This window comes from Schistocerca americana, chromosome 3, assembly GCF_021461395.2.
Source record: "Schistocerca americana isolate TAMUIC-IGC-003095 chromosome 3, iqSchAmer2.1, whole genome shotgun sequence".
In the NCBI taxonomy this organism is placed as follows: Eukaryota; Metazoa; Arthropoda; class Insecta; order Orthoptera; family Acrididae; genus Schistocerca; species Schistocerca americana.
The window spans coordinates 530,725,787-530,751,071 of NC_060121.1; the positions used below are offsets into that span (position 1 = coordinate 530,725,787).

Below are 25,285 nucleotides of genomic sequence, written 5' to 3' on the forward strand. Positions count from 1 at the left end.
TACATTAATATTTATATTCTTACTTCACTGGTTTTGGCCATATCAGGCAGCCATCTTCAGATATAAAAAGAAAAAAGGATGAAGCTTGTACATAATTTTATGAAAATATTATGAAAAGAATAGATTGTTACTTCTACATCTCCACATCTATATATATTCTCTGCAAACCACCGTGAAGTGCTTGGCAGAGGGTACGTCCCATTCTACCAGTTATTAGATTTTCTTCCTGTTGCATTCATGTATGGAGTGCAGGAAGAATAATTGTTTGAATGCTACTGTGTGTGCAGTGATAATTCTAATCTTATCCTCATGATCCCTGTGTGAGCAATATGTAGTTAGTTGTATATTCCTATAGTCATCATTTAAAGCCAGCTCTTGCAACTTTGCTCATAGACTTTCTCGAGATAGATGTAAATAACCTTCAGTAATCTCCCAGTTCAGTTCCTTTAATTTCCCTGTGACGTTCTCCACAAACTAAACAAACCTCTAACCATTTGTGCTGCACTTCTCTGTATACATTCAATATCCCCAGTTAGTCCTGTTTGGTAAGGGTCCCACACACCTGAGCAGTATTCTAGAACCAGTTGCGCAAGTAACTGTCAATGTCAATGAAATACACCAACAAAAAAAAAAGTGATCGTATGCCATTGTTGACCAGAAGGCCTCATGCGGGGAAGTTCGGCCGCCGTATTGCAAGTCCTTCGGCGACTTGCGAGTCAATGATGATGAACACACAACACCCAGTCATCACGAGGCAGAGAAGATCTCTGACCCGCCGGGAATCGAACCCGGGACCCCGTGCGCGGAAGCGAGAACGCTACCGCAAGACCACGAGCTGCGGACATTCACCAACAGCCACGTGTCTTAAGATGTGGTAGCCTTCAAAATAAAATAAAATAACGTCTTAAGATACATGGCTGTTGGTGAATTTCATTGACATTGACATTTACTTAACCAGCGGTGTCCATGATGGACCAACAGAGACTAGTTGCACAAGTGATTTGTAAGCTATCTCCTTTGTAGACTGATTGCTTTTCACCGATATTCTACCAACAAACCGAAGTTACTAGTAACTGCTTCATCCACGACTGAGCCTATGTGATCATTCCATTTCATCTCCCTATAAAGTGTTACACCCTGGAAGTCATATGATTTGGCCAATTCCAACTGTGACTCATTGATATTATAGTCATAGGATACTATGTTTTTTCTTTTTGTGAAGTGAAGTGCACAATTTTACATGTATGAAAATTTAAAGCAAGTTGCCAATCTTTTGACCACTTTGAAATCTCATCAAAATCTGACTTGCTATATATGCAACTTCTTTCAGACAACACTTCATCATAGATAATTACATTATCTGCAAAAAAATCTGAGGCACTATTGATATTGCATGCGAGGTCATTAATATAAAAGATGAACAGCAAGGGTCTCAACACACTTCCCTGAGAAACACCTGATGTTACTTCTACACCTTATGGTGTCTCTCCATCCAAGGTAACATTCTGTGCCCTCACTACCAAAAAGTCCTCAACCCAATCACAAATTTCACTTGATACCCCATATCATTGTACTTTTGAAAATAAGCATAAATGTGGTGCTGAGTCAAAGGCTTTTCGAAAATAAAAAAATACTGTGTATACGTGCCTACCTTCATCCTAAGCTTTCAGTGTGTGATGAGAAAAGTGCGAGTTGGGTTTCACGTGATTCATGTTTTCAGAATCCATGTGTTTTGGCATTGAGGAGGTTATTCTGTTCGATTGTGGCAATATTATGGAAACTTGAGTAATGATAAATGATGTATTGTAATCCAACAACATTTATTCAAAATGTGCTACCAGTTTTGACACCAAATAGTGTCAGCTTCAGGCTCCAAGTGTAACCTGCCATTGGCAATTGAACCGCAATGACAGTGATCAGCAGAGTCCTCGTTTCAAAACACTATGACTTATTGAGCATGTATGCCAGCAAGTGCAACCAACAAAGTTGTGTGCAGCGGGATGAAAATCAACTGGATGAGTAGGAAACACAAACTTGTAATGTTTGGATACAGCTTTAGTACTGTTCCCAGCCGGCCATTGTGGCCGAGCGGTTCTAGGCACTTCAGTCCGGAACCACGCGACCGGTACGGTCACAGGTTCGAAACCTGTCTGGGGCAGGGATGTGTGTGATGTCCTTAATTTAGTTAGGTTTAAGTAGTTCTAAGTTCTAGGGGACTGATGACCTCAGATGTTAAGTCTCATAGTGCTCAGAGCCATTTGAACCAGTACTGTTTTCTTTGACACAGTCATGTTGTTCAAATATCTGGGTGTAACAATTTTTAACGTTGTGCAGCCCTGTCAGTAACTGTGATAATTGACCATGCAACACGTCAGCCTCAGTTGCAAATAGAAACCAAACTTTACCCAGGTTTCAGCCAAAATAATTTGGCCTTCTTCAGAAGCAAGTGACACTGAACTACTGCATGCCAAAGTTTGGCCATGTCAAGTATAAAACTGTAGCACCATAGTTACTAGTCATAATCTGCATGCAGTTCCGGTGCAACTCTCACGGCCTACCAACCTCGTCCACACAGTGGGGCCTGCTGTTTCTCTTCAGCCCAAGTAATGTAGATTGTGACTGGTTACTACGGTGCTACAGTTTTATACTTGACATGGCCAAACTTTGGCATGCAGTAGTTTAGTGTCGCTCACTTCTGAAGAAGGCCAAATTATTTTGGCTGAAACCTGGGTAAAGTTTGGTTTCTATTTGCAACTGAGGCTGACTTGTTACATGTTCATCTGGGTGTAACGTTGGAAAGTGATATGAAATGGAACAAACATGTGAGGACTATGGTAGGAAAGACGAATGGTAAACTTTGGTTTGTTGGGAAAATTCTAGAAAAGTAGGGTTCATATGTAAAGGTGACTGCATATAGGTTGCTAGTGCGACCTATTCCTGAGTACTGCTCATGTGTTTGAATCTGTACCAGGTTGGATTAAAGGAAGACATCGAAGCAATTCAGAGGTGGATTGATAGATTTCTTTCTGGTAGGTTCAAACAACACACATGTTACAGAGATTCTTCAGGAATTCAAATGGGAATTCCTGGAGGGAAGGCGACATTTTTTTCGAGGAACACTATTGAGAAAACTTACAGAACTGCCATTCGAAGCTGACTGCAGAACAGTTATGTTGCCTCCAGCATACATCGTGCGTAGGGACCATGAAGATCAGATAGGGAAAATTCCGACTCATACGGAGGCATGAACCATGAACCTTGCCATTGGTGGGGAGGCTTGCATGCCTCAACGATACAAATAGCCGTACTGTAGGTGCAACCACAATGGAGGGGTATCTGTTGAGAGGCCAGACAAATGTGTGGTTCCTGAAGAGGGGCAGCAGCCTTTTCAGTAGTTGCAGGGGCAACAGTCTGGATGATTGACTGATCTGGCCCTGTAACACTAACCAAAGCGGCTTTGCTGTTGTGGTACTGCGAACGGCTGAAAGCAAGGGGGAACTACAGCCATAATTTTTCTCGAGGGCATGCAGCTTTACTGTATGATTAAATGATGATGGCGTCCTCTTGGATAAAATATTCCGGAGGTAAAATAGTCCCCCATTCGGATCTCTGGGTGGGGACTACTCAAGAGAACGTCGTTATCAGGAGAAAGAAAACTGGCGTTCTACGGATCGGAGCGTGGAATGTCAGATCCCTGAATTGGGCAGGTAGGTTAGAAAATTTAAAAAGGGAAATGGATAGTTTAAAGTTAGATATAGTGGGAATTAGTGAAGTTCGGTGGCAGGAGGAACAAGACTTTTGGTCAGGTGAATACAGGGTTATAAATACAAAATCAATTAGGGGTAATGCAGGAGTAGGTTTAATAATGAATAAAAAAAATAGGAGTGCGGGTAAGCTACTACAAACAGCATAGTGAACGCATTATTGTGGCCGAGATAGACACGAAGCCCACGCCTACTACAGTAGTACAAGTTTATATGCCAACTAGCACTGCAGATGATGAAGAAATTGATGAAATGTATGATGAGATAAAAGAAATTATTCAGGTAGTGAAGGGAGACGAAAATTTAATAATCATGGGTGACTGGAATTCGACAGTAGGAAAAGGAAGAGAAGGAAACGTAGTAGGTGAATATGGCTTGGGGCTAAGAAATGAAAGAGGAAGCCACCTGGTAGAATTTTGCACAGAGCATAACTTAATCACAGCTAACACTTGGTTCAAGAATCATGAAAGAAGGCTGTATACATGGAAGAACCCTGGAGATACAAGAAGGTTTCAGATAGATTATATAATGGTAAGATAGAGATTCAGGAACCAGATTTTAAATTGTAAGAGATTTCCAGGGGCAGATGTGGACTCTGACCACAATCTATTGGTTATGAACTGTAGATTAAAACTGAAGAAACTGCAAAAAGGTGGGAATTTAAGGAGATGGGACCTGGGTAAACTGAAAGAACCAGAGGTTGTACAGAGTTTCAGGGAGAGCATAAGGGAACAATTGATAGGAATGGGGGAAAGAGATACAGTAGAAGAAGAATGGGTAGCTTTGAGGAATGAAATAGTGAAGGCAGCAGAGGATCAAGTAGGTAGAAAGACTAGGGGTAGTAGAAATCCTTGGGTAACAGAAGAGATACTGAATTAAATTGAGGAAAGGAGAAAAAACAAAAATGCAGTAAGTGAAGCAGGCAAAAAGGAATACAAACGTCTCAAAAATGAGATTGACAGGAAGTGCAAAATGGCTAAGCAGGGATGGCTAGAGGACAAATGTAAGGATGTAGAGGCTTATCTCACAAGGGGTAAGATAGATACTGCCTACAGGAAAATTAAAGAGACCTTTGGAGAAAAGAGAACCACTTGCATGAATATCAAGAGCTCTGATGGAAACCCAGTTCTAAGCAATGAAGGGAAAGCCGAAAGATGGAAGGAGTATGTAGAGGTTCTATATAGGGGCGATGTTATTGAGGACAATATTATGGAAATGGTATGGAATGGAATGGAGGTAGATGAAGATGAAATGGGAGATATGATACTGCGTGAAGAGTTTGGCTGAGCACTGAAAGACCTGAGTCAAAACAAGGCTCCAGGAGTAGACAACATTCCATTAGAACTACTGACAGCCTTGGGAGAGCCAGTCCTGACAAAACTCTACCATCTCATGAGCAAGATGTATGAGACAAGAGAAATTCCCTCAGACTTCAAGAAGAATATAATAATTCCAATCCCAAAGAAAGCAGGTGTTGACAGATGTAAAAATTATCGAACTAACAGTTTAATAAGTCACAGCTGCAAAATACTAACGCGAATTCTTTACAGACGAATGGAAAAACTGGTAGAAGCCGACCTCGGGGAAGATCACTTTGGATTCCGTAGAAATGTTTGCACATCTATTTACGTTTTGAATGGGCTCCTTAACTAATTGCTCAAAATGATTTCTGCGGAAAGCATTTAGTACAATTTAGGATGACATTTTACGTCTACCACTGACTTTAAACTTGTATTTTTGCCATCATATCAAGGGTAGATTGGAGCTACCGCCAACTGTAGTTGTATGAGTGGGGTACCTGTTTGCAATGAGTTTAAACATTTCTTTGAACTGTTCAGCAGCTGCATCATCTGAGTGGGGGGGGGGGGGGGGCAGTAATAGGAACTGATTATTAATTTAGTCCGGTTGTCAAGCATAATTTGTTCGCGTACTGTCTCACAGGAACTGTCTACTTCAATTTCACTACAAAGTAAACTACTTCTAACAGCGAGATGGCAAGATGACACCCATAGGAACAGATAGTGTTCCACTCTCATCAAAAATGGAAAATTGAATAGTTCATTATGTAAAGAATGTAAAAAGAAAGTGATAAAAGGAATCCTGTGTGTTAAGTGTAACTAATGGCGGCATGAAAAGTGCAGCAAAATAAAATTAAAATAGGTCAATGATGATTTTTTCATGGACATGTCTGGGCATGAAAGGGAAGCAGTGGTTGGGAAAGGAGTGAGACAGGGTTGTAGCCTCTCCCCGATGTTATTCAATCTGTATATTGAGCAAGCAGTAAAGAAAACAAAAGAAAAATTCGGAGTAGGTATTAAAATTCATGGAGAAGAAGTAAAAACTTTGAGGTTTGCCGATGACATTGTAGTTCTATCAGAGACAGCAAAGGACTTGGAAGAGCAGTTGAACGGAATGGACAGTGTCTTGAAAGGAGGATATAAGATGAACATCAACAAAAGCAAGACGAGGATAATGGAACGTAGTCAAATTAAATCTGGTGATGCTGAGGGAATTAGATTAGGAAATGAGACACTTAAAGTAGTAAAGGAGTTTTGCTATTTAGGGATTAAAATAACTGATGATGGTCGAAGTAGAGAGGATATAAAATGTAGACTGGCAATGGCAAAGAAATCGTTTCTGAAGAAGAGAAATTTGTTAACATCGTCACAACAGTTCAATTTACAGTGTTAACTATAACCCTACTAGGGGACAAGTGTGCTTAGACAATATATTTGTTAATTTTAAATGTGCTCAAGCTGTTAAGTACCTCTGCTATCCATTACCCAGTATGGTCTCTGAAAATTTTTGTGGCCAGTACATATTAATAACAACATTGTTTGTTACTACGTCTTGGCATGCTTATCTTGCCATTCCCACAAGAACTGAAAACTAACCACTGATTTGTAATACAGAACATCCATAAATAGAATTCAGTTACAAAGGAACCTATGATCCACTTTTACGAATAAATCTTGTCCGTGGATTTATTTTGCCAAATATCATTCTTCTTCATTCCTCCACACCATCTGTTTTTTATTGTTATCATTTTATCATTCTGAATTTGATATTATTTCTCTGTTTTTGTCCATTTTTTTCATATACTTTGACCACACTATTTGATGTGTGTAATTGCCGAGAAGCTGACTGCTGAATCATACACTGAAGAACCAAAGAAACTGGTACACCTGCCTAATATCATTTAGGTCCCCCGCAAGCATGCGGAAGTGCCGCAGCATGACATGGGGTGGACTTGACTAATGTCTGAAGTAGTGCTGGAGGGTACTGATACTATGAATCCTGCAGAGCTGTCCATAAATCTGTAAGAGTATGAGGGGGTGGAGTTCTTTCCTGAACAGCACACTGCAAGGCATCCCAGATATGCTCAATAATGTTCACGTCTGGGCAGTTTGGTGGCCAGCAGAAGTGTTTAAACTCTGAAGAGTGTTCTTGGAGCCACTCTGTAGCAATTCTGGGGTGTGGGGTGTTCCAGTGTTCTGCTGGAATTGCCCAAGTCCATTGGAATGTACAATGGCCATGAATGGATGCAGGTGATTATACAGGATGCTTATGTATGTCTCACCTGTCAGTTGTATCTAGACGTATCAAGGCCCCATATCGGTCCAACTGCACACACCCCAAACCATTACAGAGCCTCCAACAGCCTGAACAGTCCCCTGCTGATACGCAGGGCCCATGGATTCGTGAGGTTGACTCCATACCCATACTCATCCATCTGCTCGGTACAGGTTGAAGTGAGACTCATCTGGCCAGGAAACGTGCTTCCAGTCATTAACAGACCGATGTCAGTGTTGATAGGCCCAGGCGAGGCGTAAAGCTTTGTGTTGTGCAGTCCTCAAGGGTACAAGAGTGCGTCTTCATCTCCAAAAGCCCATATCGATGACGTTCCATTGAATGGTTCGCACGCTGACACTTGTTGATGGCCCAGCATTGTAATCTGCAGGAATTTGCAGAAGGGTTGCACTTTTGTCATGTTGAACAATTCTCTTCAGTCATCAATAGTCTCGTTGTTGCAGTATTTTTTCCGGCCTCAGTGATGTTAGAGATTTGATGTTTTACCAGATTCCTGATATTCACAGTACACTTGTGAAATGGTCATATGGGAAAATCCCCACTTCATCGCTACCTCAGAGATGCTGTGTCCCATCACTCGTGTGCCGACTATAACACCATGTTCAAACTCATTTAGATCTTGATAACCTGCCATTGTAGCAGCGGTAACCAATCTAAAACTGTGCTAGACACTTGTTGCCTTGTTGTCTTGTATTGCCAACCGCAGCGCCATATTTTGCCTGTTTGTATATATCTGTATTTTAATATGCATGCCTACACCAGTTTCTTTGGTGCTTCAGTGTATAATATGTTCTATTGCAATCTAGATATTTAATGTAATTGGACAGATAAAAAATTTACTAACCAAGTGATGAAAGGAAAACCTCATAAAAGTATTTAAATTTGCACGCTTTAGGAGCCAGTGGCTCCTCCTCCTGGCAGAAAGATTGAAAGGGCAGGAAAATTCTCATCCAGTCTGGTAAGTCTCCTATGACCCGGTGTTCTGGGTGACTTTTCCGAACTCTCCCTATTTGCTAAACCTCACAAGTTTTTGCCTTCACCCCTCTTCTTCCCTTTCAACACTTCTGCCAGGAGAAGGAGCCACTGGCTCTGAAAGCTTACAAATGTAAATACTGTATATGTATTCTCCTGCCACCACTTGTCTATCTAATTACATTATATATTCAAAAATTGATAATGTTTAATTGTCTATATAGTTATATGTTTTTCCTCTTGTAGTTGCTGTGACCAATCTGTCCAGATAAACTGCCTATTTAATTTCCAGTCTTTCCTACAATTTTTGGTGGTTCCTTTTTCTTCTCTGACATACGTCTTTGTTAACATATTCAAAATTGCAAGGTGTGTGTGTGTGTGTGTGTGTGTGTGTGTGTGTGTGTGTGTGTGTGACCTTTGCTTCAGTTATTCTTGTTTCATTGGTTGGAAAGTAGAAGGTCCTCAAGTATTAAGAAGTATATTTAGTATGAAATTCTGTCTCCCTCTGTTAGTATAATAATGATATTGTAGTATACTTTCTTCTGTAAATATTTATATACAATAATCCCTACATAAATTATGTTCATTCACACACAAATTCTCTGTACAGGCAATGATTGAAAACCCAGACAAACAGTGGACAAAAGAGGACCTGCCACCATTAGCTGGAGGCTTTGAACCCAAAGATATCCTTTCTCGTGTTCTGTGGCTCCATAAATTAGCATTAATATTGCGAAAGCGGCGATTTGATGGAGGAGCTCTAAAAATTGACCAGACTAAAGTATTCTTCTCATTGGATGAGTTAGGTCTACCAGTGGCATATAACTGTTATGTCCAGAATGATTCACATAGGTAAGATTATTATAAGTCATTGTTCTACCATTTGAATCATGAGTGTGAATTTAAGACTCTATTTATGGTTTGGAGATCAGAAAAATTAGGGGTTGCTGTTATTTGCCATTGATTTCCTTTGAATGTGTTCTGCTTAGAATAGTTATTATCATTGGTCTTCAACAGTTTCATTGTCACATTTGCTCTCACACTGAAAAATTTGTGTGTGCAAGCATGTAATGCCACTTCGTAAGTGTTCCTGTTAAGGAAAATTTTATGACGACAAATGTAAAAGAAAAAAATATCTGTTTGTTAATTCTGAGTGGGTTTCCCATTTTTGAACGTGAATGTGAAGCAAACATGTTCTGAAATCAAAACATTTTGATTAATTCGAAAATGTACTTTGTATGGCAAACATAGATGAAAATTTAATCACTGATCTATAGAAGTTTTCTCGAAGTCCTTAAGAATTGTGCTTAACGTGAATTTTCAGTTTATCTAAATACCCCAATATTGGTTTGTCATCTTCTACGCATTCATATCCCATGTGTGGGTGAAACTCATTCTCTCTGAACTAATTGAATAATCACAAGAATAATATTGGGAAAAAAAAGCATGCGCACACACACACATACACACACACACACATACACACACACACACATACACACACACACACACACACACACACACACACACACATATGCGTAGTGTGAGTTGATATAGAATGTACATGAAAATGCAGTTTAAGGATATTTGTAGAAGTGAATGAATTAAGAGGTTAACATTAATTAATAAGTAGCGGATGTCAACAGAAAAGTGTGAAGTTGGATAGCCATTTCACATCTTTGGACTTGAGAAGAACAAGTGTTTGTAGAGGGAGATCAAAATTGGAGGATAGGGAACTGATAGCATATCACAGAGTGTACTAAGTAACAGGGTGCTGGATGCTACTGGTGTAAGCAGTTTCAATGCACATCAGTTCAAGTGATGTGTAGGTGGTGATTATTATTGTATAAAACACTGGTCAAGATTCATATGAGGCATTATCCTAAGTTTCAATTATTATCTTGAAAAATTACAGCTACATAGTTAATTTTTGTTTCTTTCCACATACAAAGCTGCATTTCTGGTAAACATTGAAGTTCCCTCTGACAACCATGCCTCCATCCTTGCTACCCTCCCTGTTTTCCTTTCCCTGTTGCTTCATAACCTGGGTTGTGAGTAACTGAATCCACTTTCCCTTCTTCTCTTTCTTTCCCCTCTCTCCTCCCTGATGAAGGAACATTTGTTCCGAAAGCTAGGAACGTAAATTTTCGGTTCTGTTTTTTGTGTATCTATCGCCTGTACTGAGCTGAGGTAAGTACTGGCCAGCCCCTCTATCTCTTTGTTAGTATTTGTTAAACATTGAAGTTCCTGCATCACAGTATCATAGCACACTAGTAGAAATTTCGAAGTAAAGTGGTGCAGGCCTTTTATAAAGTGGAGTATTGAGCAATGATTTGTATCCTACATTTGAAGGAAACAGTGCAGCAACAGTACAAGTTGTGTTGGTGAAGGGGTACGTCATATGATGTAGTGATGAGGTGGCACAGGCACTTCCATTGTGGTCATAGCGGTCTCAATGCTGAAAAACAAAGTAGCAGACCATCTCTCTTTGAAGAACTGGTAATTGCAGGAGAAGTGGAAGCCCTGGTGCTTGCAGACCTGAATATCACAATTGAAGTGATAGTGACAAAAGTGAAAATCAGTCGTGGATCAGTTTTCAACATCTTGTATGACATTCTGAACGTAACAAGGATCACTTGATAGTGGTTTCTGCAACATGTCGGATCCATTCAGCATGCCTTCTGAACCAAGGCAGTTACAGAAGTGGTGTAGCTATGTCACACCAATCCAGATGACTTAACATGGGCCAGAGCTGGCTGTATCACTGTGATTCCTAAGACACAGCAAGCAGAAAAAAGCAAAGGCCGAAATAACATTGGGCAGGGTGAGGATGGGCATTTTCTGGGACTACCATGGTGTGGTGCTAGCACAGACTATGCTATTGAGAAACAATCAGTGACAGGTGCGTAATACTTAAATCTGTGGATGAGGCTACTGGAGGTGTTCTGGGAGTAATTTTGTTCCAGTACGGTGTCCCAGCTCATTCTTCACGTGACACAGTTCACACATGCTGCTTCTTCGGGCCATCAAATTTCGCCTGCAGCTCTGTATTCTCCTGACATGGCACCCTGTGATTGTTCCGTTTTCATGAAATGAAGAAACCATTGCATGGCAGGCATTTCCAGGATATCAACAATATTATTTTCAAGGTGAATCCTTTCCCAAAAGTCCAGAAAGCAACCTTGTTCAGCCAAGTTATCTATCAAATCATCCACCGTTGGGAAAAATGTGTCCCATTGATAGCTGAATATATAGAGGTGGACAAATACTTTCATCCCATTTGATCATCACAGCTTTCGTTTTCAAGGTGTTAAAAAAAACTTTAACTACCCCTGGTAGTGCATTTGATAGTGGTTGACATTGGGGTCATTCCATGCCCTGTGGTCTAGAGAAACACTTGACCATCATGAATTTCATAAAATTTTGTGTGAACATTCACTTGTGTTCCAAATAAATGTTGGTAAAATCTCATGCTCACCAGTTCAGTACTTGCGAAGACTGTCATTTGTTTGATCTCAAAGTGCAGCTATCAACAGTGCACCTCTCAGTTTTCGGCAACTTTAAGACGTTATGTCTCCAGCATTATTTCCTTGAAACAAACAAAACTAGGCCATCTCATACAACATTTTGTACTCTCATAAGCAAAGTAATGAAAAAATGTTTCATGAGGATTTTTCATGTGGATAATGTGATCCAAAGTTTGCTTAAAAATAGACACTTGAAACAAATGTTAAGTTTAGCTTTTTATATATCTGGAAGTAACTGCGGGATAAATTTGAAACTTTGCGTTATTTTGATAAATATAGCGACCAGCCACTTAGTTATGAGTTTTTATTTAAACTAGAATGCGTTTTTGGCCTTAATTAGCATAATACATATTTGAGTCTCCAGTCAGTACATGCTAATAATATCAACAGCAAAGTGAATGCTGAAGAAAATAATTGTGTATTAACTTAAATAAAAATACATAGCAGAGTGGCTGGTGGCTGTATCTATTACAATAATATAATCCACAGTCACCGAGCTCAGCAGCCAGTAACATTGATAAATTAGTGTTGAAACTTTGCATGAAATAGTTTGCCAATTCAAAGACTAAGAATATAAAATTTAATTCTCCTAGTGCTTTCCAATAGTTTGAAAACTGAGGGCAAAGTTGGTAATTTTTGTAAAATTGCAAAAAATGGTTGTTTTTAGCCCAATTTTACAGAAAAGTGTTTCTGCTATAATAAGTACAGAACCAAACTAATTATAAACTTCAAAATTTAACTGTGCATTATCAAGGCATAGGATTTCATAGTAATAAAATTGCTGCATAACAACTGCAATACACATCACATTAATTGCCACTGAGTTTATACAGTTGTTACATGGTGTAAATTTTGGTGAAGTTCACAGCAGTTTGCCCAACAAATTTTTTTGGAAAGGTTTCATGTTACAGAGAATTTTGAGTATCTATTATAGTGTACAATGATATTGATGGACTAGTTTAATTCTAGTTTAAAGTAAAGCTTATTTTGTGTTCACATAGTTTGCTCTTTATGTGGAATGTTAGTGTAATGATGGAAAAAATGTATAAATGTAGTGCCATGGTCCTTTGTGGCATAACTACTGTCGGTTTCTTTTAAAGTGAGAAAATTAGTATCTCCATCACTATAGGAGCCATGCCCAATAGTTGTGCAACAGCAGCCACTGTTGTGGTTCTTTACCTTAGCTCCCAAGTGTGATAATACATTTCTCTTAAATATCACAGACAAGAACTAGAACAGGTCTCTCTTAGGATCCTAAGCTTATGTTTACTTCAAGCTACTTGAATGTTTTACCAGCTTTTATTAATTTGCTGTTGAATGTTATGAGGAAAACTATATTGCTGGGCTGATGGTGCCACTGGCGGTGCTGGAGTAACTGCAATAATGTGTTGTTCCAGAACCCAGCAATTATCACTTCCTGATGTCCGATATAATGAATTTGCTATGCTATGTGGGTGTAAAAAGCTCGTTGAAGCATCCTTCTGGTCATGAGAGGTTTCATAGATATTTCCAATCCACCACTCTTTTTCACAAATGTGTGCAGTGTATTGCCCTGGCTGGAGATTTCATGTTGATATATGACCTTCATTACTGTCAGTATTTTTTTTTTTTTTTTACAGAAGTCACCATCTTTTTCCCTCAGTTTGTAAACTGTTGGAAAACACTAGGAGAATGAAATTTTGTGTGACCTTGTGTTGGTGCAGTATTATGTGCAAAGTTTCAGGTTTGTACAGCAATTACCCCCAGAGATAATCCAAACTAAACTTCAAAGCATCTGTTTTTGCAACTGACTTTGCTTCAGCTTATCTAAATAAAAAATGCCCATGACGTAGTTTTTTAAATTATTATTTTGCTTAAAACCATGCAGAATGTTGTACAAGATTGCCTAGTTTCCTTTGTTTAATAAAGAAAATGTTGCTGGAGATAGAATGTCTTGTATTTGCTGAAAAGTCCGGGATGCTCTGTTGAAAGTTGCACAATGGGGTCAAACAAATGACTATATCTCTGCAAGTGTAATATTGGTAAAAGTAAGACTTTACCAATATTCATTGGGAACATGTGAATGTTCACACAAAATTCCAACAAAAAAAACAGAAAGTGTAGAGCAGATTTTAAAATCCAGCTCCTCACATATGTAGATGCATGTGCAACAGTGCCTACCTTCATTGTCCATTAAGCCCTCAGAGTCTCAATGATCAAAGTCAAGTGGAGTAGCCGTAAACTGACTTCTAGACTTGTGCAAATGATGTACATTACACAGATTCCCAAATGATATGGCTTTTTTTCCAAATTTATTATCACCACAAACATTATAATGACCAGATTCTGTTTCATATCAAACATTTAGATGCAAGTAGACACTTGCACTGTCCTACAACATCTAAACACAGTAGCAAATCAATTGCAGTCCACTTATACTTGGAGTAGAACAGGTGACCATTCTCAAGTTGGCATTGAATTATGTAGATAGTGGAAATAGTAAGTTGCATGATGACTGCCCATGAAGTGCAGAAATGTATTCAGTTAACGGGGAAACATTAACACAAAATAAACAACTGATAACTGTGAAGCACTTCCTGATCAATGTTTAGGTGGGAACTGAAGTTTAACCAAATAGCTGTTCAAAAATACAACATATGAGGTTACATGATCAGAATACTCTCCCTGAGATGTTAGTCATATGTTTACCAGATTTGCACTCTAGGCTCAATATTAACACAACTTAAACTAGCTGCTGTTTCTCAAGATGTAGCAGAGGTGTTGCACGAGTACTAGTATCTCCTGGGATTTTCATCATTGTTACAAATATGTACAGAGATGTTGCGTGTTTAATAGCTCTCCTGGGACCAACTATTTTGGGTGTGGGGTGAACTATATAAAGACCGGCACGTGAACTTATTGTGATCTTGAAAACCACATAATCATTTGAAAAATGGTTTTCATAGATTTTTTTCTACTTAGTATGGACTGTAAGTATTAACACTAACTCTCTTCGTGAAATATGTGGTGGTTTAGGAGATTAGGAAAGTTTACGGAACCTTTTTATGTATCTGTACTGGGAATAGTCCATTTATGGGTACAAGCACCATATTGAAAATTATGGAAAATTATGCAAAATCTTAATTAATGGCTTAATCAATTAGTGGAATATGTCAACTTGTGTATAAAAGTGAGGCCAACAAAAGTATAATGGGAAAGGTTAGAATCTAACAAGCACAGAGACAAAATATGCAATGGAAAACATAGGTACTTACAAACTTTAACATTAATTATCTTGTAAGTTAATTAGTTTCACTGAAACTGAAATATGTCACAGAAAAGACAGAATGCTAGTCTTTACAATGAGTGATGTCACTGTGTCCGTAAGTACTTATTAACTCACATGAACGCTGCAAAGTCGTAATGTAATAAAAGGTTCGGTAATTCATATGTTTTGATTAACGAGGTTTTCAGTGAAACTAGATACACCATTGGAATCATCACATTGAATATAATGCCTTGAATAATGAATGCAAGCTGGGGAAAAGCTAGTTAAGGTTTTGAAATATTTAAGCATCTATCACTTAGTAAGAAAATGTAAGCAAATTCAAAAATAAGTGAAGAAAAAATTAATTATTAGTTTGGATGCAATAGAGCAGATGGGTGTTTGCAGTTTGCTCTGGTAGAAAGCAGCTTGGTTAAGAGTGCAGAATTCATAATAATATGCTGAGAAAGTTGGAGAAGAGTGATACGTTATTTTAGATTGTCAGGTAAGAATTTTGATTTTTCTGACCTCAGTGAGGACTTAAATATTCACAGAAAGAGGAGTGCTATGTTGATGGTACCATAGCTTGATCTTTCTCTCTCCTTTCACCCTCAGATCAGAACAACTTGCCCTCCCTTTCTAATGTTTCACAGCCAACAAGCGAACATATTTTGATTAAAAGATAATCACATCAGGCAACAAAATAAGATAGGATGTAGTGAAGGCATGGACTAGGAGAACCAGAGAAGAGAAGATAGCATTAAGAGTAAATGATACATTGGTATCACATGTGTGCAGTGTTGTGAAACTTTTTAACAAACATTTTTCAACTGTTACTAAAAAGAAGGTGTTGTCAGGTTTAGTAAATGCTGCCATGGAGTATCTCAAACTAACCATCACAAATAACTTCAGTTATAAGAATATGACTCTCACCACACCAGGAGACTTCCAACCCACAGGTTTTTGCCAAAGTGTGCCTGAAAGCCACATTCATAGGCGACATGTGTATTGTGTTCTGACCAGTAGTTGCTGTCATGGAGGTTTAAAATATCTTCATGAGTGAAGTTAGATTCATCAGTCCATATCTCATTGTTTATAAAATGTTCACTATCTTCCACCAGGTGCAAAAGCGATTCGCAAAACTGTACTCGATGAATGCAATCTTCTGTCTGCTGATGTTGAGTTAACATGTAATGAAATGGATGCAGTTTTTAATCATGCAACATTTCAACAACTAGTCTTTAAGATATTTGGAACCGCTGTGCAATATCATAGGTTCTTCACCAAGGTGATTTGTGAATGGTTTAAAGAATTGTGTCCTCTTCTTGTGGAGTACGTCTAGTCCTGGAACGACCTCTGTCCATTACTTGTGGATGAAGATCACCAGTTTCCCGATGGTGTTGCTCCAGGCAATGAAGGATATTCTTATTGGGTGGCACCTTTGAGGCTACTGTGCAACATACACATGAGCAGCAGCAGCTGCTGCTTGGTTATTGGATGCACCCAGCACCAAAAGCATATCAATATATTCATCATTTGTTTTGTTCACTCCGCTGGGAAGCCATCCTACAGGAACTTGACAGAACCAGTCATGCTCGTGCACTGTGCATTTAGTAAACACATATATGCTTTTTAATAGATCCCACTGTCATGTGATAAAATGATGTCCTGCTTATAAACGACAAGAAGTAGGAACACAAGCGTTAAAAAAAAAAAAAAAAAAAAAAAAAAAAAAAAAAGGGGGGGGGGACCTGATGAGGATTTGAACCATAGCTCCATGGTAGTTGTGGGTTTAATGTCCCAGCAGCCTACCCAGTCAGCTATGATGTATGATACACTAGTGCAGGGTGATACACATTCCTCTGTACACTCAGATGTACTGGATAATATGACAGTGTTGCCAGCTCCTTGTTTTCATACATGTGCTTTTAAAATGTACCCAATCTGATTTTGCTAGATAAATTTTGGTCTTGAACCTGGATGAGGAATCGCATGCCAACATCAAAGTGCGACATTTTTTCTTCACCCTGTACATTTTAAAGTCACAATTTAGATTTCTAGAAGGCTGTGATACTGGGAAGATTATGTACATGTGAAGTCAGGGCCTTCTTATTAATTAGACAATAAATTACAGATTATTAGTTTATTTTGTGATCTGTCAAAGGCGGTTGACTGTGGGTTGGGCCCTCTGCTGTCGCCTGTTCACATCTCTGTAGCAGCCAGTTACGAATTTAGCTATTTTTGTCGTTACTAGCAGTATTTCTTGAGTTTCATGCGTATTTTTCTATTTAAGAGGTTTAATATTGCATTGTTAACTGCAAATATACATTCAGGCAGTCTGTAACATGGTTCTTATTTCTTCTGAGCAGCCAGCTAAACAGCTCATTAAGGCATCAATGTCCATTGTTGACACATCAGGAGGGTAGCAAGTTGCATATCTAAGTTTCTGTCTGCTTAAATAGTTTTCTTTTTCGGTAGTCCTGCTAGGATGGGTAGGATGTGTGCATGCTGTGTGTAGAGACACAGGAGGAACTGACCACAGTTCATGATGAAGGTGCTTTTGGCTATGGTCAGCTGCCTTCAGGCTGCCGCCTCAGGGTCTAGCAGTGTTGGAGAATCTGACATGTCATATGGGATACCTCAGGTGCTGCTTGTTTCGCCCATGGGCTCTGCACCCGATGCATCTCCTAGTGAACCCAATGTGGTGGATCTGCTCCCACTGCTATGGGTTCTGACACCATTCTCAGTTCTTACAGGTGGAGGTGGTAAAGGCTGCTGGCCTTGCTTGCAGGGTGCAAGCAGAGCTTGAAATTTGTGGCATTGTTCCCAGAGATGAAGGCAATCCCTTGGTTTGAAACTGAATGGAGGGTCTCAGCCAAAGGCTTCGTCGACTCTCGTGAGAGTCTAGGCTGCAGAATTATGGACCTGCATTATTGAGTGGGGATTTGTAGGGCTCCCCTTGACAGGTCAGGACTGCACTACACAAAAGGAGCAGATTCCCAGGTAGCAGAGTACTTGTGGAGAGCATAGGAGGGTTTTTAGGTTAGGGAGTAGTTTGAGGTACTTTGATGAACAGTCAGTATGCAGAAAGGGAAGTCAGACCGTGTTCAGTAAATTGTCAAAGCATTTGTAATAAAGTTCCGAATGTAATGGCCTCCAGGAAAGGTCTCGCACCCAAAATTATTCTTTGGATGGACAGCTGGCTGAAACCTGAAGTAGAGAGCTCTGAGAAATTTAGTGAATCATGGAACATATATCAGAAAGACAGATTAGATGCTGTTGGAGGAGGTGGGGGTGTTCGTAGCAGTTCATGAAAATATAGTCTCTCCCTTAGGTCGCAGTTGAGTGTCACAGTGAAGTTGTCTGATCGCTTACAACAGGTCTATCTGGAACCAAGATAACTGTTGGATGCTTTTACTGGCCACCCGCTTTTGCTGTACCAGTTCTAGAGTCATTCAAAGAAAGTCTACAGTCAGTAGCACGTGAAGATGCAGATCAGGTAATACTAATTGGAGGTGACTTTAACCCACAGAGTATTGACTGGGATGACTATGGATTCATTGTTGCTATACAGGTAGACAGTCTTGTGAAGTACTTTTGACCACATATTTCGAAAACTGTGTTGAGCAGTTAGTTTGGCAGCCCATACGCAATGGAAATATGTTGAAACTTGTATCTACAAACAGGCCAGACCTTGGTGTCGGCATCAGTACAGAGATGGGGATTAGTGATTTCGTTATAGCAACTGTGGGTACAAAAGTTAATAAATCAGTCAAGAAGGCTAGGAAAGTCTCGTAAACTGACATATGGCCAGGAGAGTGGTGTACTGACCATGTGCCCTTTCGTATCCATATCCAGTGACACCTGTGGGCTGAGGGTGATACGACAGCCGGTTGGTAGCGTTGAGCCTTCATGTCTTGTTTAGGCGGAGTTTAGTTTTAGAAGGCAAATAAGCATTTGTTAGCATCTCACTTAGACATGAATTGAAATCTCATAGTTCCAGTAAGATGGACTTAGAGGTATTATGGATAAAGTTTAAACATATTATAAATCATCGTCTGGAGAATTATGTACCTATTAAGTGGCTTAAGAATGGAAAAGACCCACCATGGTTTAACAATGAAATTTGGAAGATGATGTGGAAGCAAAGGCTGTTGCACTCTTCGTTCAAAACAGATCTTGTAGATGATGGCAGGCAAAGATTAGTAAAGACTTGTGCACCTCTGAAAAGATCTGTGTGTGAAGCATACAATAACCACCAATGTCATACTTTAACGAAAGATCTGTCTGAGAACCTGAAAAAATTCTGGTCATATGTTAAATCACTAAGTGTATTTAAAGCTTCCATCCAGCTGCTCGCTGACTAGTCTGGTATGGCAGTTGTAGATAGCAAAACAAGAGCTGAAGTTTTAATTTTTTTATTTCAGAAATTATTCACACAGAAGAATTGTACAAACATACCATTGTTTGACTATCGAACAGACTCCCTTATGGATGACATAGTAACAAACATACCTGGCATAGAGAAACAACTGAAAGAGTTGAAAACGAACATCTCACCAGGTCCAAATGGAAACCCAATTTGGTTTTACAAGGAGTGTTCTGTAGCATTTGCCCCTTACTTGCCCCTTACTTTGGTTTATTTGTCGTGAATCTGTCCAGTACAAGGTCCCAAGCAGCTGGAAAAAGGCACATGTGACTCCTGTATATAAGAATGGCAAAAGGACAGATCTGCAACATTACTGGCCAATATCCATAACATCCGTTTGCTGTAGAATTCTTGAACGTATTGTCAGTTGAAATGTAACAAATTTTCTTGAGCTGGAGACGCTTATGTCAGTGAATCAGCATGATTTTAGAGAGCATCACTAAAGTAAAATTCGGCTTTCGCTTTTCTTACATGATATACTGTGAACACTGGATGAAGGGCAACAGGCAGTGCTCCATGGGAGACTGTTAATGAAGATATGAGCATATGGAATAGGTTCCTAGATAAATGAGTGGCTTGAGGATTCCTTAAGTAATAAAACCCAGTATGTTGTCCTTGACAGCAAGTGTTCATCAGAGACAGGTACTGTCAGGAGTGCCCCAGGGAAGTGTGATAGGGCTGTTATTATTTTCTGTGTATATAAATGATATGTTGGACAAGTTGGGAAGCAATGTGTGGTTGTTTGCTGATGATGCTGTGGTGTACGGTAAGGTGTCATTGTTGAGTGACAGTAGAAGGATGCAAGATGACGTAGACAAAATTTCTAGTTGGTGTGATGAATGGCAGCTAGCTTTAAATGTGGAAAAATGTAAGTTAATGTGGTTGAGTAGGAAAAACAAACCAGTAAAGTTCGAATACAGCATTAGTAGTTTCCTGTTTGACACAGTCACCTCAATTATATATCCTGGCGTAATGCTGCAAAGTGATATGAAATGGAATGAGCATTTGAGGATTGTGGTAGGGAAGACAAACGCTCACTTTGGCTTGTTGGTAGAATTTCGGGAAAATGTGGTTCACCTGTCAAGGAGACTGCATATAGGATGATGGTGGAACCTATTCGAGTACTGTTCAAGTATTTGGGATCAATACCACATTGGATTGAAGAAAAACATAAAAGCAATACGAAGGCAGGCTGTTAGATTTCTTACCAGCAGGTCTGATCACCACACAAGTGTACTGGAGATACGTTGGAATAATGGGAATCTCTGAAGTGGAAGCGACATTCTTTTTAATGAACACTGTTGAGAAAATTTAGAGATTTGGTGTTTGAAGCTTACTGCGAATGATTCTACTGCCACCAAGAGACATTTTACATAAGGATGACAAAGATAAGATATGAGAAATTAAGAGTTCATATGAAGCTGTGCAGCCAGTTGTTTTTCCCTCACTCACTTTGCAAGTGAAAGAGGAAGGGAAATGACTAGTAATGAGACATGGTACGCTCCACTAAAAATATGTAATATGAATTATTTGTGGTGTGAACTCAAAAACATCCTGCAGAGACCTATTCAAAGAACTGAGGATGCCAACTACTGCTTGCCTATGTATTTATCCTTTAATGAAATTTGTCATAAATAACATTTTTTTTTTCAAACTAAGTGCTCAATCAATACAATTATTATTAGAAATAAGACTAATCTTCAAAAAGATTTAGTCAGTAACATTAGCACAGAAAAGGATCCACTATTTAGGAACACATATTTGCAGTAACTTCATCAGTCATGAAAAGTTTTAACTTCTAATAAAGTTCAGTTTAAGAAGAGCACGAAGCATTTATTTGTAGCCTGCTATTCCTACTCTATTGACAAATTTCTCATTAAAACAGACTCTTGTGTACTGTTATTAATCATATCGAATAATGTGTTATTTAAAATGTGGCTTCTGGAGTAATGCGATCAGTGTAAGTAAGTGGTCTAAACTGATTTTTCTCTTTGATGATGTATGGTTACAATAGCCTAAGAATTGTCACACACACCTCAGTGTATTATACACCTACGTGTGTTGTGACAAGTTAGTTATTACCTTTTAAATGAAAGTATGTTTATACATGAGTACCATTTCATTTAAGGTCTGTGGTCAGTACATGAGCATTTAAAAAAAATATGTATTGTGTATTCTTTTTTTCTGACTTTTCTGCATCATTGAGGATCTCCAGATACAGAATGAAATAATACCTTGAAATTATCACAGCAGGAACTGCTATGACTTATTCTGGGTGTGTCCAGTCTGCCCTTCTCATCTGCATCCTGTCTGCTAACATACATAGAACATTCTCTTTTGTCATCATAGCTGTAACAAACAGTACTCAAGTGTCTACATGTCTCAGGAGGGCACTGGGAACTTGAAGACTCTCGTTGGCAGATGTCTATCAGCAGCCCTAGCCCCAGTGCATCTCGTGACTGAGAGTATGCCTCAAGACGGCGATGACCTTATGGGCAAGACTTAAGGTTAAGATGACCAGCTCTGTGCAGCATAATCACCTGGGTATTTCATCAGCAGTTGTTTGGCCAAAGTTGTTTCCATCTGGCTTTCTAAATAAAACATTATTTTATCCAGCTGTGTTGTTGTCCATGTGTCGTAATATATTCAGATAGAGTTCAAGTTTCATCAGGTATTCCACCACTCATATCGTCATTATATGCAGATGAACAATGGTGAAAATTTCACCGCATGGGGTATCATTCATATATCCAATGCAGCACCATCACAAAAAGACTGAGATAAGCTGTTGTCAGATCCTTTTACAAGAAAGGTAGTAAGATGATATTTAACAACTGATTTGACTGCTTACGTGTTCATCAAAGGTACTGCATAAGAATGTGTGTGGAAGAACCATAACACACCTTTCTCAAAATACGATCTTTAGTCAACCTCAGTTTGGATTTAAAAGTGGTGTCTTCACATAAAATGCCATTTTCTCAGTTCAGAAATGCAGAGTGTACTAAATTAAAATGACAAAACTTCCGACAGAAATTTTGTATGACAAGCCATAAGTATTTATTGAGCAGTTCACAATGTTCTTATAGCAATACTTGAATATTATAGTATCAGAGGTCTTGTTGGTAACCAGTTTTCATTGTATCTAAACAGGTCATTGTATCTAAACAGGTGCTGAAGGTCAAATTAAGAAACAAAATGGCATCCTCAGTTCACAAATAATCACTACACTTGTTCCACAGGAACCAATATTGTGTGTGCTCTTGTTCTCCTTATATGTAAATGATGTGCCATCATATAGCCAAGAAGCAGAAATCGTGTAATGAAGAAAGTTCAGCATAAGACGTATTAAATGAAATTTTCTTGGAAATTAATAGCTGGTTTTCTGCAAATGAACCATCACTGAAATCTTTGCAATATGCAATTCTGTATTTGCACAAGTCTGGCCACAACACAAGAAGAAATGTCTGAGGAAAAACCAGTAAATGAAACAGAATGTTCTGATTTGTTAGGTGTTTATGTTGATAAGAACCTGAACTGGAAATCACATGTTATGGATGTTTCCATCGTCCGTCTAAGCTGTGGGACTTTGCTTTACAGATAACACCAGATTTTGGAGATGATAATGTTACAAAGTTGATTTAGTTTTCCTATTTTAATTTACTCAAGTTTTACAGCATCATATTCTGTGATAACTCATAATTGAGGCAAAAAGTATTTATTGCACAGATGTATGTTTAGCATAATTTACATCTACATCTATTTCTACCTGTACATCCATACCATGCAAACCACCGTGAGGTGAATGGTGGAGGGTATGTCCCAGTGTACTGGATATTAGGATTTCTTCGCATTTCATTCTCGAATGGAGCATGGAAAGAATGATTGTTTGAATGCTTCTGTGCATGCAATAATTATTCTAATTTTATCTTCACGATCCCTATGTGAGCAACACCTAGGGGGCTGTAGTATATTCCTAGTCATCAAGTTCTCAAAACTTTGTTAACAGACTTTGTTGGGATAGTTTACCTCTGTCTTGAAGAGTCTTCCAGTTCAGTTCCTTCAGTATCTCTGACACTCTCCCATGGATTAAACAAACCTGTGACCATTCATGTTACCCTTATCTGCATACATTCAATATCCCCTGTTAGTCCTTTTTGGTACGGGTTCCACACACTTGAGCAATATTCTAGAACTGATTGCTTGAGTGATTTGTCAGCTATCTACTTTGTAGACTGATTGCACTTACCCAGTATTCTGCCAACAAACCAAAGTCTACCACCTGCTTTGCCATGACTGAGCCTAAGGGATCATTCCATTTCATATCCCTACATGGTGTTACACCCAGGTATTTGTATGAGCTAGCCAATTCCAACAGTGACTCATCGGTATTATAGTCATAGGATACTATGTTTTTTTCATTTTGTGAAGTGTGCAATTTTACATATCTGAACATTTAAAGCAAGTTGCCTGTCTTTGCACCACTTTGAAATCTTATCAAGATCTGACTGAATAGCTATGCAGCTTCTTTCAGACAGTACTTCATCAAGGATAACTGCATCATTTTTAAAAAAAAGTCTGAGGTTACTATTAATATTGTCTCCGAGGCCCTTAACATACAACATGAAGAGCAAGGGTCCAACACATTTCCTTGGTGCACACTTGAAGTTACCCAGTGTCTGATGATGAATCGCCGTCAAATATAACATGCTATATCCTCCCTACCAAAAAGTCCTCAATCCAGTCACAAATTTCACTTGATACCCCATATGATTGTACTTTTGACAATAAGTGTAGGTGTGGTCCTGAATCAAATGCTTTCTGGAAATCAAAAAATACTGCATCTGTCTGACTGCCTTGATCCAAAGCTTTCAGTATATTGTGTAAGAAAAGTGTGAATTGGGTTTCACATGATCAATGTTGTTGGAATCCGTGTGTTTTGGCATTGAGGTGGTCATTCTGTTAAAGATACCTTGTTATGTTTCAGCTCAGAATATATTCTAAGATTCTACAACAAATCAATGCCAAGGATATTGGACTGTAGTTTTGTGTTCAGTTTTAATGATTTGAGCTGTTTCTCAGCACTGTTGATACTAATATTGACTTCACTCATCTATCCAGTGGTGTGAGAATTAAATTGGGGCAATTCTCCTGGGGTTTCCTTTATAAAGGAACATTTGAAAATGGTGTTAAGCATTTCGGCTTTTGCTTTGCTACAGACAATTTCAGTTCCTGTCTAATTCACTAGGGACTGGACACTTAACTTTGGTGCTGCTAACAGGCTTTATATGGCCAGAATTTCTTTGGGTTTTGTGAAATATCATTTGACGAAGCTGTGATAGTCATTGAAGGCATCACATATTGCTCTCTTGGTAGCCAGAAGTCTCATTCAGCATCTCTCTATCTATAGCCCTATGCTTTGTTTTACACCTATTATGCAGCACTCTCCATTTCTTTAGAAGTTTCTTTACAATGACAGTATAACATGGAGGCTCCCTCCCATTTTGAAATGTTCTACTGGCTACATATCTGTCCAGTGCTTGGTCACCTATTCTTTTGAACTTCAACTGTGGTTTCTCTACATGCTCCTGCCTTGTCCTGAAAGTGTTAAGTTTCTGATTGAGCTATTTCACTACTATTTTTTTCCAGTTACTGAACACACAAATCTTTCTACTTGTTTTAGTTGTCCTTTCTATTTTGGTAATCATTGTTGCTGCAACTGTGTCATGGTCACTGATACCAGTTGCAATATGGGCATCCT

The 25,285-nt window shown here is 38.9% G+C and overlaps 1 protein-coding gene across 1 annotated transcript in view; it reads left to right on the forward strand.

Moving 5' to 3' along the window:
- The window catches only part of LOC124607412 (DIS3-like exonuclease 2), a 198,625-nt gene that overhangs the window by 91,289 nt on the left and 82,051 nt on the right, over positions 1-25,285 (forward strand). Inside the window, exon 11 of the mRNA XM_047139737.1 lies at positions 8,938-9,179. Within this exon, the coding sequence (XP_046995693.1) occupies positions 8,938-9,179 (242 nt within the window). The remainder of the gene's footprint in view (positions 1-8,937; positions 9,180-25,285) is intronic.